The 13,046-nt window shown below is 44.7% G+C and overlaps 1 protein-coding gene across 4 annotated transcripts in view; it reads left to right on the forward strand.

Moving 5' to 3' along the window:
- Positions 1-13,046, forward strand: part of ehbp1 (EH domain binding protein 1) — a 499,650-nt gene that overhangs the window by 121,449 nt on the left and 365,155 nt on the right. For all 4 annotated transcript variants that reach the window (XM_070889745.1, XM_070889742.1, XM_070889744.1 and 1 more), the window contains exons 3-4: positions 11,368-11,425; positions 12,825-12,920. In XM_070889745.1, the coding sequence (XP_070745846.1) occupies positions 11,368-11,425; positions 12,825-12,920 (154 nt within the window). The remainder of the gene's footprint in view (positions 1-11,367; positions 11,426-12,824; positions 12,921-13,046) is intronic.

A 13,046-nucleotide genomic window follows, 5' to 3' on the forward strand; every position in this document is an offset into this window, starting at 1 on the left:
TATTGGTGTTCTACAAGGACCAGTGCTGGGACCACTGTTGTTTACAATTTATATTAATGATTTAGACTTTGGAATCAAAAACACAATTTCTAAATTTGTGAATGACACCAAATTGGGGGTGATGGTCAATACTGAGGAGGACTGCAACAAATTACAGGGGACTTGCAGAATGGGCATATAATTGGCAAATGAAGTACAACAGAGATAAATGTGAGGCATTCCATTTTGGTAGGAAGAATAGGGAGGCCACTTATTACCTGGAGGATGCGAGACTAGGAGGGGCTGAGGAACAAAGGGATCTCGGAGTACAAATACACAAATCTCTAAAAGTTGTAGACACAGGTTAGCAAGTCCATTTTTTAAAAAAGCAAACCAAGCACTATGGTTTATTTCTAGAGGTATAGGGCCGGATTTTCGGCTTTTGGAGTTTTTTGGCGCAATCTGTAGCAATACATGAAACTTACCGTTTGCGCTGCGCTACCGTTTTTAGCCCGAACTTTCGGCCTTTACGTCCATCGGTAAGGGAGGCATTGCAGAAGCATTCGCGGCACAAACCGCGAGTTTTGACAACTTTAGTCCGGGGCTGGGAGCGCTGCGAGAGAGGCCTTGGGAGGAGGGAAAAATAAAAAAATTCCAAAAACAAGATCCTTGACCAAGTAATCGCTGCAAAAAAATGTAAAATACAAACTTTAACTTGTCTTTTTTGCAGGTTTTCATACTTACCGCTGCTGGCAGGGCTGTACCGACATGTTTGACCTGTCGCTATTCTGGGCGCGGCGTACGGGTAGGGAGAGTGCCGAAACTCGGACCCAAACACAAACCGAGTCGTTGTACGTCAGCGCACCTCACCCCGGCGGTACTTGAAAGCGCCGCCGCAAACAGGTACCCGAGGATCCCGCCCGGGCTTTGCGACCGGGTTTTCGATGCAGATGGTCAAATCGCGGTGCAAACCCAGTCGCAAACCTGCCGGAAATCCGGCCCATAAAATTGAAAAGGAGGAAAGTTATGCTAAACCTGTATCGAACCTTGGTTAGACCACACTTAGAGTACAGTTCTGGTCACCATATTATAAAAAGGACCTAGAGGCACTGGAGAGGATGCAGAGAAGATTTACAAGGATAATATTAGAAATGCAAGAGCTCGGTCGCGTGTTATGCTCCTCCTGTACCATGTGGGAACTCAGGGACGACTACGTGTGCGGGAAGTGTATCCACCTCCAGCTCCTGACGGTCCGCGTTGCGGAGTTGGAGCTGAGGGTGGATTCACTCTGGAGCATCCACGATGCTGAGAATGACGTGAGTAGCACGTGTTGCGAGTTGGTCATACCACAGGAGAAGGGTCCGCAGCCAGATAGGGAATGGAAGACCAGCAGGAAGAGCAGTGCAAAGAAGGTAGTGCAAGGGTCCCCTGTGGTCATCCCCCTGCAAAACAGATACACTGCTTTGAGTACTGTTGAGGGAGATGACTCATCAGGGGAGGGCAGCAGCAGCCAAGTTCATGGCACCGTGGCTGGCTCTGTTGCAGAAAAAAGAGTGGGAGAGCGATAGTGATAGGGGATTCAATTGTTAGGGGAATAGATAGGCGTTTCTGCGGTCGCAACCGAGACTCCAGGATGGTATGTTGCCTCCCTCTAGTGCAAGGGTCAAGGATGTCTCGGAGCGGGTGCAGGACATTCTAAAAAGGGAGGGAGAACAGCCAGTTGTAGTGGTGCACATTGGTACCAACGACATAGGTAAAAAAAAGGGATGAGGTCCTACGAAACGAATTTAAGGAGCTAGGAGCTAAATTAAAAAGTAGGACCTCAAAAGTAGTAATCTCGAGATTGCTACCAGTACCACGTGCTAGTCAGAGTAGGAATCGCAGGATAGCGCAGATGAATACATGGCTTGAGCAGTGGTGCAGCAGGGAGGGATTCAAATTCCTGGGGCACCGGAACTGGTTCTGGGGGAGGTGGGACCAGTACAAACTGGACGGTCTGCACCTGGGCAGGACCGGAACCAATGTCCTAGGGGGAGTGTTTGCTAGTGCTGTTGGGGAGGAGTTAAACTAATATGGCAGGGGAATGGGAATCAATGGAGGGAGACAGAGGGAATCAAAACGGAGACAAAAGCAAAAAACAGAAAGGAGATGAGAAAAAGTGGAGAGCAGAGAAACGCAAGACAAGAACAAAAAGGGCCACTGTACAACAAAATTCTAAAAGGACAAAGGGTGTTAAAAAAAACAAGCCTGAAGGCTTTGTGTCTTAATGCAAGGAGTATCCGTAATAAGGTGGATGAATTAACTGTGCAAATAGATGTTAACAAATATGATGTGATTGGGATTACGGAGACATGGCTCCAGGATGATCAGGGCTGGGAACTCAACATCCAGGGGTATTCAACATTCAGGAAGGATAGAATAAAAGGAAAAGGAGGTGGGGTAGCATTGCTGGTTAAAGAGGAGATTAATACAATAGTTAGGAATGACATTAGCTTGAATGATGTGGAATCTATATGGGTAGAGCTGCAGAACACCAAAAGGCAAAAAACGTTAGTGGGAGTTGTGTACAGACCTCCAAACAGTAGTAGTGATGTTGGGGAGGGCATCAAACAGGAAATTAGGGGTGCATGCAATAAGGGTGCAGCAGTTATAATGGGTGACTTTAATATGCACATAGATTGGGCTAACCAAACTGGAAGTAATACAGTGGAGGAGGATTTCCTGGAGTGCATAAGGGATGGTTCTCTAGACCAATATGTTGAGGAACCAACTAGGGGAGAGGCCATCTTAGACTGGGTGTTGTGTAACGAGAGAGGATTAATTAGCAATCTCGTTGTGCGAAGCCCCTTGGGGAAGAGTGACCATAATATGGTGGAATTCTGCATTAGGATGGAGAATGAAACAGTTAATTCAGAGACCATGGTCCAGAACTTAAAGAAGGGTAACTTTGAAGGTATGAGGCGTGAATTGGCTAGGATTGATTGGCGAATGATACTTGAGGGGTTGACTGTGGATGGGCACTGGCAGACATTTAGAGACCACATGGATGAACTACAACAATTGTACATTCCTATCTGGCATAAAAATAAAAAAGTGAAGGTGGGTCAACCGTGGCTATCAAGGGAAATCAGGGATAGTATTAAAGCCAAGGAAGTGGCATAGAAATTGGCCAGAAATAGCAGCGAACCCGGAGACTGGGAGAAATTTAGAACTCAGCAGAGGAGGACAAAGGGTTTGATTAGGGCAGGGAAAATGGAGTACGAAAAGAAGCTTGCAGGGAACATTAAGACGGATTGCAAAAGTTTCTATAGATATGTAAAGAGAAAAAGGTTATTAAAGACAAATGTAGGTCCCCTGCAGTCAGAATCAGGGGAAGTCATAACGGGGAACAAAGAAATGGCGGACCAATTGAACAAGTACTTTGGTTCGGTATTCACTAAGGAGGACACTAACAACATTCCGGATATAAGAAGGGTCAGAGGGTCTAGTAAGGAGGAGGAACTGAGGGAAATCCTTATTAGTCGAGAAATTGTGTTGGGGAAATTGATGGGATTGAAGGCCGATAAATCTCCAGGGCCTGATGGACTGCATCCCAGAGTACTTAAGGAGGTGGCCTTGGAAATAGCGGATGCATTGACAGTCATTTTCCAACATTCCATTGACTCTGGATCAGTTCCTATCGAGTGGAGGGTAGCCAATGTAACCCCACTTTTTAAAAAAGGAGGGAGAGAGAAAACAGGGAATTATAGACCGGTCAGCCTGACATCGGTAGTGGGTAAGATGATGGAATCAATTATTAACGATGTCATAGCAGCGCATTTGGAAAGAGGTGACATGATAGGATTCAAGTCAGCATGGATTTGTGAAAGGGAAATCATGCTTGACAAATCTTCTGGAATTTTTTGAGGATGTTTCCAGTAGAGTGGACAAGGGAGAACCATTTGATGTGGTATATTTGGACTTTCAGAAGGCTTTCGACAAGGTTCCACACAGAGATTAATGTGCAAAGTTAAAGCACATGGGATTGGGGGTAGTGTGCTGACATGGATTGAGAAATGGTTGTCAGACAGGAAGCAAAGAGTAGGAGTAAATGGGTACTTTTCAGAATGGCAGGCGGTGAGTAGTGGGGTACCTACCGTAAGGTGCTGTGCTGGGGCCCCTGCTGTTTACACTGTATATTAATGATTTAGACGAGGGGATTAAATGTAGTATCTCCAAATTTGCGGATGACACTAAGTTAGGTGGCAGTGTGAGCTGCGAGGAGGATGCTGTGAGGCTGCAGAGCGACTTGGATAGGTTAGGTGAGTGGGCAAATGCATGGCAGATGAAGTATAATGTGGATAAATATGAGGTTGTCCACTTTGGTGGTAAAAACAGAGAGACAGACTATTATCTGAATGGTGACAGATTAGGAAAAGGGGAGGTGCAACGAGACCTGGGTGTCATGGTACATCAGTCATTGAAGGTTGGCATGCAGGTACAGCAGGCGGTTAAGAAAGCAAATGGCATGTTGGCCTTCATAGCGAGGGGATTTGAGTACAGGGGCAGGGAGGTGTTGCTACAGTTGTACAGGGCCTTGGTGAGGCCACACCTGGAGTATTGTGTACAGTTTTGGTCTCCTAACCTGAGGAAGAACATTCTTGTTATTGAAGGAAGTTTCTCCTCATCTCGGTCCCAAATGGCTTACCTTATCCTTGACTGTACTTCCCGGTTGGGGGCTGACCTATCATGAAGCACATAATCAACCTGGGCCCCTTTCCATTCACTGGAGTTTACGTTTAAAATTCTGATGGCTTTGGACAGGTTAGATGCAGGAAGAATGTTCACAATGTTGGGGAAGTCCAGAACCAGGGGTCACAGTCTAAGGATAAGGGGTAAGCCATTTGGGACCGAGATGAGGAGAAACTTCTTCACCCAGAGAGTGGTGAACCTGTGGAATTCTCTACCACAGAAAGTTGTTGAGGCCAATTCACTAAATATATTCAAAAGGGAGTTAGATGTAGTCCTTACTACTCGGGGGATCAAGGGGTATGGCGAGAACGCAGGAATGGGGTACTGAAGTTGCATGTTCAGCCATGAACTCATTGAATGGCAGTGTAGGCTAGAAGGGCCGAATGGCCTACTCCTGCACCTATTTTCTATGTTTCTATACATATCAGGAAAGGATGAACAGGCCGGATCTCTTTTCTCTTTTAAAAAAAAAGAAGGCTGAGGGGTGACCTACTAGAAGTCATTAAAATTATGAAGATTTTTAATAGAGTGGATACAGAGAGACTATTTCCACTTATGGGGAAGAGCATAACTAGAGGCCATCAATATAAGATCGTCAGAATGGTGAGAATATGGAACTCGCCACCACAGGGAGTGGTTGACGCGAATAGTATAGATGCATTTAAGGGAAAGGTAGACAAGCATATGAGGAAGAAGGGAATAGAGGGTTATGCTGATGGATTTAGATGAGGAAAGACGGAAGGAGGCTCGAGTGGAGCATAAACACCGGCATGGACTGGTTGGGCCAAATGGCCTGTTTCTGTGTCATATATTCTATGTACCCCTATAAAATAAAAGAAGCAGAACAGATGTTGAATAAAATCCCATCATCACAAGGGAAAGGAGATACAACCCTAATCAAACCCCATCTCCCATTGAGAGTTGGGTTGGACATGGTTACACAGCAGGATTTTTATTTTTAAAGTCCTATTATATATTCAGAGCATTTGAACATTTTAAGATTTGCAATTGCTGTTGGCCATCATAAGCTTCTTTGGTTAGGTGTACTGGACAGTTTTTTTTTTAAAGAAAAAATGACAACATTTAGATGTGGCTCCGAGGGGAAAAAATATAACAAATTAGGTGAATCAGTAGGCTTTGCATTATCTACCTCCGAATGGTACACTCGGAGGTCATTCAAGTTGAAGACGAGTAGCTAACTCAGTTGAAGGACGATGTATGGCAAATTCATAAAGGGTTCAATTTTCACTGGGGCAAGAGTGACAAAGATGGTTTAGAGTTATCAAGAAAGTTCGGCCACACCTATCACTGGCAACGTCAATGTCCTACAGAGCCCATCTCTGCTCAGCGATGGAATATTATAGCTCAGTTCAGTAGATTGTGGCAGAAATACTTTTGACTGTGTTTGGATAGGTCGGAGTGGGGCCGTTGAATAACGGTCCCGAGGTGATCGAGGAATATGGCACGGTCAACTGTGTTAAAGGCTAAAGAAAGGTTGAGGAGGCCAAGGAAGGATACCGCTTGATGGCCGCAATCAGAGGATAACTCCAGCTAGGGCTGTTTCTGTGCTCTGTGAAGGGCAGAAGCTGGTGTGCAGGGCTTTAAATTGAGGGTTTTGGAAGAGAACACTGGGGAGCAGTGATATGTTCGAGGACCTAGGAGAGGAAAGAGAAGTTAGAAATGGAATGGTAATTCAAGAATATCGCAATACAGTATACATGGAGCTATACACCACTCTTGCAAACACGTGCACTTTGGGATGTCCAAACTGTGACCAGTGGGCCTCCAAGCCCTGGCACTGCAGCCCTACAAGTCCAAGCAACTCTGTTACTAATTGTGCTTCTATTCTGAGAGTATATATTTGTAGGGTATAGTGAGTATACTGACGACTTATTTTTACAGCTGGAGTGTCACCATCATCATCGGCAGTCCCTCGAAATCGAGGAAGACTTGCTTCCACTCTCAGTCAGTTCTCCGGTAACTGTACAGTCCAATATGGGAATTACAGTCTTTGTCACAGGTGGGACAGACAGTGGTTAAAGGAAAGGGTGGGTGGGTCGTCTGGTTTTCCACACACTCCTTCCACTGTCTGTGCTTGATTTCTGCATGCTCTCGGCGACGAGACTCAAGGTGCTCAACGCCCTCCTGGATACTCTTCCTCCACATAGGGGGCAGTCTTGGGCCAGGGATTCCCCAGTGCCGGTAGGGATGTTGCACTTTATCAAGGAGGCATTGAGGGTGCCCTTGAAGCATTTCCTCTGCCCAGCTGGGACTCACTTGCCGTGTTCCGAGTTCCGAGTAGAGTGCTTGCTTTGGGAGTCTCGTGTCGGGCATGCGGACAATGTGGCCCACCCAACGAAGCTGGTCGAGTTTGGTCAGTGCTTCGATGCTGGGGATGTCGGCCTGAGCGAGAAAACTGACTTTGGTGCATCTATACTCCCAATGGATTTGCAGGATCTTGCGGAGGTAGTGTTGTTGGTACTTCTCCAGCGCTTTGAGGTGTCTACTGTATATGGTCCACGTCTCTGAACCATGTAGGAAGGCGGGTATCACTACTGCTCTGTAGACCATAATCTGGCACGAAGCTTAGCCTGGAGTGTGCCCATTACTTGGCAGCACGTAATTGAGGGTACACTGCATATACTAGTGATTCATATTTTTGAAGGTCAAGGTATCAATGGAGATTAAACTATTATACTTAATCCTCATTAACATATCTTCCACAAACATAGTCACACTATCTATAATCTTCGTTCATGTACATTACCATTATGTATTATGCTAAATCCTCATCTTATATTAACTAGTTTCTTGACATAAGATCTTTCCCATTGGAATTTATTGCTTATACCGGGTTATCGGATTATGCTTTCAGTACATCTGATCCTTGACTCTTGTCAGTCCTTCTTGGAAGGCAAGGATCATTTAAGATTTTTTTAATAAGTGAAATTATGTAACATTGTTCAGTGAACTCATTGATCCACTTTTAAATTTGATTGAATGCCAGTTTTGATCCCCAAGTCTATATGGTACAAATGCTTTGACAGCACAGTTTTAGTTCCTCTGATTTGTCAACCAGTGGAGATACAACCAATGGTAGAAAGTGCATTTGTAAATTCAATAATGTTCTAATGCATGGGTAGTATAATTGTGTGATTGCTGCCGGGTTCTGTTAGCAGTTCTGCACAGATATAAATGAGGTGAAGAGATTTGGGGAGGGATTTCCAGAGGGTAGTACCAAATCAGCTGAATACTCTGCCATGGTGGGGGAAGCAGAGGGAGCAGGGGTCAGCCATGGCTAAGTAGGTAGCACTCTCACCTCTGAATCAGAAGGTTGTGGGTTCAAGACCCACTCCAGAGACCTGTGCACAAAATCTAGGCTGACTCTCCCAGTGCAATATTGAGGGAGTGCTGCACTGTCTGAGGTGCCGTCTTTCGGATGAGACGTTGAACCGAGGTCCGGTGGGCGTAAAAGATCCTACGGCACTATTTCGAAGAAGAGCAGGGAAGTTCTCCCAGGTGTCCTGGCCAATATTTGTTCTTCAACCAACACCTAAAAACGGATTATCTGATCATTATAACATTGCTGTTTGTGGACGCTTGATGCGTGCAAATCGGCTGCAACGTTTCCTACATTACAACACTGACAACACTTCAATAGTATTTCATTGGCTGTGAAGGGCTTTGGGACGTCCTAAGGTCATGACAGGTGCTATAGAAATGCAAGTCTTTTGGGGATGTACAGCAGGACAGCATCAGCAGGTTGGAGGGTTCAGAAGTACTTGAGACAGGTTCCTGCGGAGGGGGTGGGGTAGACAAGGCCATGCAACAGTTTGTAGACCTTTTATTGCAGTACATTATAAGGCAGCTATGGCATTGGAACACTAATAGCAGATTGTTTTAATTGTACGCTCTTGCTGAAGAATGTGTGGAGAAAGCAATTCCCTACCAGGCATCTGTTGTGGGATATTGAAGATTCAGCTAGTATGAATCTTCAGATGTGGATTAGTATCTGGCATCAAGACTTTAGTCTGGGAACAGTTGAGATTTGATACAAAACATGGGATAGACAGAATTATAAAAATTTATGTTTTTAAATGAATGAGGTTTTCAATTATAATTTTGATGGTCTTCCTTGAGAGAATCTACTAAATTCAGGGGTCGATTGCTCTCATCACCAAATGACAAATTGGTCTCTCCTCATACTTTTCTGGTACCTTCTTCTCTCACAAGCATCTCATCTTGTTCCTCCCCTCTCACCTTTTTTTTTAAATTCTTATTCTCTACCATTCCCCCAAAACCCCACCCTGAGTTCCTCACCAAGCTGTCCTCTCTCAGACTCTGCACCGAACGAGTCCTCATCCTTGGTGATTTCCATCTCTGTCTCAACTCCACTTGCTCTCTGATTTCGCAACTCTTCTGTCCTCCCTAAATCCCTCTCTCCATGGTTTGTCACACACAAGGCCATCTTCAACCAATTCCTTGAATCCCTCATCACTAACAGCCCCTTAACCCATCCAACTCCACTTTCCTTCTACATCCACCCTGGAATTCCCTCCTATCTTCTATTAACTTACAATTGCAGTTTGAAGCTGCCAACTGCCTCACAATTAGCGCTCTCCATTCAACACAAGGCTTCTGTAGCTGTTGATCTGCTCAGTCACTCCCTCACTTCGATTTCTGATATCCTAGTTCCCTGCAAAACCTTTACTCTCTCTTATACTGATCGTTCCCCCTGGTATAGCTCCCATCTTCACACACTCAAGTTCAAGGGGTGCAGTATTTGAGCATCTGTGGTATCACTGGATTAGCCATCCATCACCAGATCTGACTGGATGACATCAAGCACTATTAGGCTTCACTCTCCTGCCAAATCCATCCACTATTCCAGGATCACCCTGGAGAGCAAAAATAAACCCCAGCTTTTCTTCACTACCAACCGTCTTCTTAAACCCCTCTTACCTACCCCTTCCACTGACACCTCCAGCAAGACTTCTTTGTCACTTAGGTTGAGGCTATCCATTTAGCAGTCTGTCCTTAAACTACCAACCCTCGGTCCTTGTAACCTACCACCCCATCTCCAATCTCCCTTCTCAAAAGTCAATGAACATGTTAATTGTCTCTGAAATCCGTGACCATCTTTCCTCTTCACATCCATCCACAGTCTTAATCGAATGGTGACTGTGGTGCATTATTCCTCCTCATCCTCCTGAACCACTTTTCAGCCTTTGACTCGGTTGACCACATCATTCTACTCCAACGCCTCCCCTTCGATGTCCAGCTTGGAAGGAATGCGGTTGCTTGGTTTCACTCTCGCCTATCTATCATAGCCAGAGAACCTCCAGCAATGGCTCTTCTTCCCACCCCCACACCATTGCCTGCGGAATCCCCAAAAGGATCTGGGGCCAGGCTCCACATGTATGACATTGACGACACCCAGCACTACCTGTCCATTACTTCCCTTGATCTCTCCACTGCTTCTGTGTTGTTATACTGATTGTCTGACATCCAGTCTTGGATGAACCACAATTTCCTCCAGCTGAACATTGGGAAGACCAAAACCATATGACCCTGAGCTACTGACGCCATATCCTCGCCCATCACAAAGACTGCCTACTTCTACCTCTAACATTGCCTGTTTTCCCCCTTTCCTCCGCCCAATTGCTGTTGAAACCCCAGCCTCAACTATTCCAATCTCTTCTGGTCAGCCCCCTATCCTTCACAATCTGTAAACCTCGGCTTACTCCAATAACCAAGTCCTGCTCATACATCACTCCTGTCCTTGCTAACCTATATTGGGGCACCTCAAGTCTCATCGCCGTGAACATGCAGAAACCAAGCGCAGGCTGCAGAAGGAGCGTGCGGAAAACCAGTCCCACCCACCTTTTCCCTCAACGACGGTCTGTCCCACCTGTGACAGAGACTGTAATTCTCATATTGGACTATTCAATCGCCTAAGAACTCATTTTTAGAATGGAAGCAAGTCTTCCTCGATTCTGAGGGTCTGCCTATGATGATGATGGCTCCTGGTCCCCCAACACTTCCAATTTAAAACGCTCATCCTTTTGTTTAAATCCCTTCAAGGCTTTGCCCTTTCCTATCTCTGTAATTGCCTCCGGTTCTTCAACCCCGCTCGCCAGAACTCTCCACTCCTCTGGCTCTGGCCACGTGTGCATCCCACTTCTCCCCACCCCGCCCCCCCCCCTCCCCCTTTTGGCCCTCCATTGGCGGCTGGTACCTTCAACCGTTTGGCATTTTCTAGAATTCCTTCCCTTAAACCTCTCCCTCTGTTCACCTCTCTCCCCTGCTTCAAGACTCCTTCAGATCCATCCCTTTTTTCAAGGTTTTGGCCACCTTTCCTAATGCATACATTTTTGGCTTTATGTCCATTTTTGTCTCATTACACCTCTGTGACGCACCTTGGGATAGTTTTATACATTGAAAGCACTATATAAATGCAAGTTGGTGATGGTGTATATTTTTAAATTTTCTTCAAACCCTATGCTACTTGAAACTTTAGTTTAATATTTGTTATGGTTAAAGCAAAATTGGACCTCCTTGATAAATTGTACGTTACTAGAAAATAGTCAATCAGTTTATTCTGTGTTACAATTGCTGGGCTAATTTTTTATTTCATTTTTTGTTCATTTTTTTTAGGCAACCTGACAAGCTTGTAGTGGTTTGGACAAGAAGAAGCAGACGGAAATCTTCCAAGGTATGCATAAAACCTTTGTTGCAGAATAATTATCAGGATTCCTTGAATCCATCTGAATCAGTTTGTATTGATTGAGCAGCTTAATAATGAGTATTGAAATGAAAATAAAACTGATATCTGGGAAAGGATTTTTAGTTCATTACATTTGTACCGTAAAGGCTGAGGACAGAGTCTGATGTCATAGAATTACATCGACTTTACAGCACAGAAACTGGCCATTTCGGCCCAACTGGTCCATGCTGGCATTTATGCTCCACACCAGCCTCCTCCCACACCTCTCTATCTCATCCCATCAACATATCCTTCTATTCCTTTCTCCCTTATGTGCATATCTAGCTTCCCCTTAAATGCATCTATACCATTTGCCTCAACTACTCCTTGTGGTAGCGAGTTTCACATTCTAACCACTCTTTGGGTAAAGAAGTTTCTCCTGAATTCCCTATTGGATTTATTAATGACTATCTTATATTTATGGCCCCTAGCTTTCTCTCCCCCACAAGTGGAAACATCTTCCCTTCATCTACCCTATCGAAACCCTTCATAATTTTGAAGACCTCTATTGGGTCACCCAAAGAGAGAGACAGCATGGACTCAAAGGGGCAGGTCATGTCTGACCAATTTACTAGAATACTTTGCGGAGCTACAGATCACGTGCATAAAGGTGAGGCAGTGGACATTTGGCATTGTTCTCCAAAACAGACTGATTTACAAAATAGCAGACTATTGGGCCAGGTTTAGGAATAGGTGATAGCAGAACAAAGGGTCGTGGTATGTGGGGAGATGACGGTCGTGTCCGAAAGGGATTGGTATTGGGGTCACTCTCATCATTTTGTAAAAAACTTAGAGGATGAAATATTGTCCAAAGTATCTGTACTGTATCTGCTTCATGGGTTCTTTGCTCAAGAATTCACAGCTACACATTTACTGTAAAGAACTAGCTGGTTTATTAGCAGAGGTTTAACAACCAAACAACCAGTTCATCCACTAGGTTCACTACTGCACACCTCATTGTGGAGAACCTGGACTCCATTAACTGGGGTTTTATTGAGTCTTCTGAACATCATGTGACTGGCTAAGCCACTCACAGTGCAACAGCTCCACAAACCTGGGAGCATGCTCACAGGTACATGCATTACAACATCTAAGTTTGCTGCTGACGTTAAATTTGGTGAGGTAATCAAAAGGGATCTCGACGGGTTAGGACAGTGAGGTGGCAGATGGAGTTCAACATGGATAAGTGTAATGCAATGAGATTAGATAGCTTACAGTACTGTTTAAGCATGTCTTACGGTTTTGCTGTGCTAAGGACTTTGTCAAATTTACAATACAGTCCTATAAATTGATAATATACTATGAAGTTTATATATTGATAAACATTTTGCTTTGTTTTCTCTTGAAGGCTCATAGCTGGCAACCAGGAATTAAAAATCCATATCGAGGAGTAGTGGTATGGCCTGTTCCTGAAAATATTGAAATCACTGTGACACTTTTCAAGGTACAACAGCTTCTAAACTCTGATCTGTTGTAACAACCTTTCCCAATATAAAACTGTCTCATTAGCAACAATGGGGATTTTAAAGAACAAACTTGTATCTGAGGCTTAACAAAATATGGCTCATAT

Source organism: Pristiophorus japonicus, chromosome 9, assembly GCF_044704955.1.
Source record: "Pristiophorus japonicus isolate sPriJap1 chromosome 9, sPriJap1.hap1, whole genome shotgun sequence".
In the NCBI taxonomy this organism is placed as follows: domain Eukaryota; kingdom Metazoa; phylum Chordata; class Chondrichthyes; family Pristiophoridae; genus Pristiophorus; species Pristiophorus japonicus.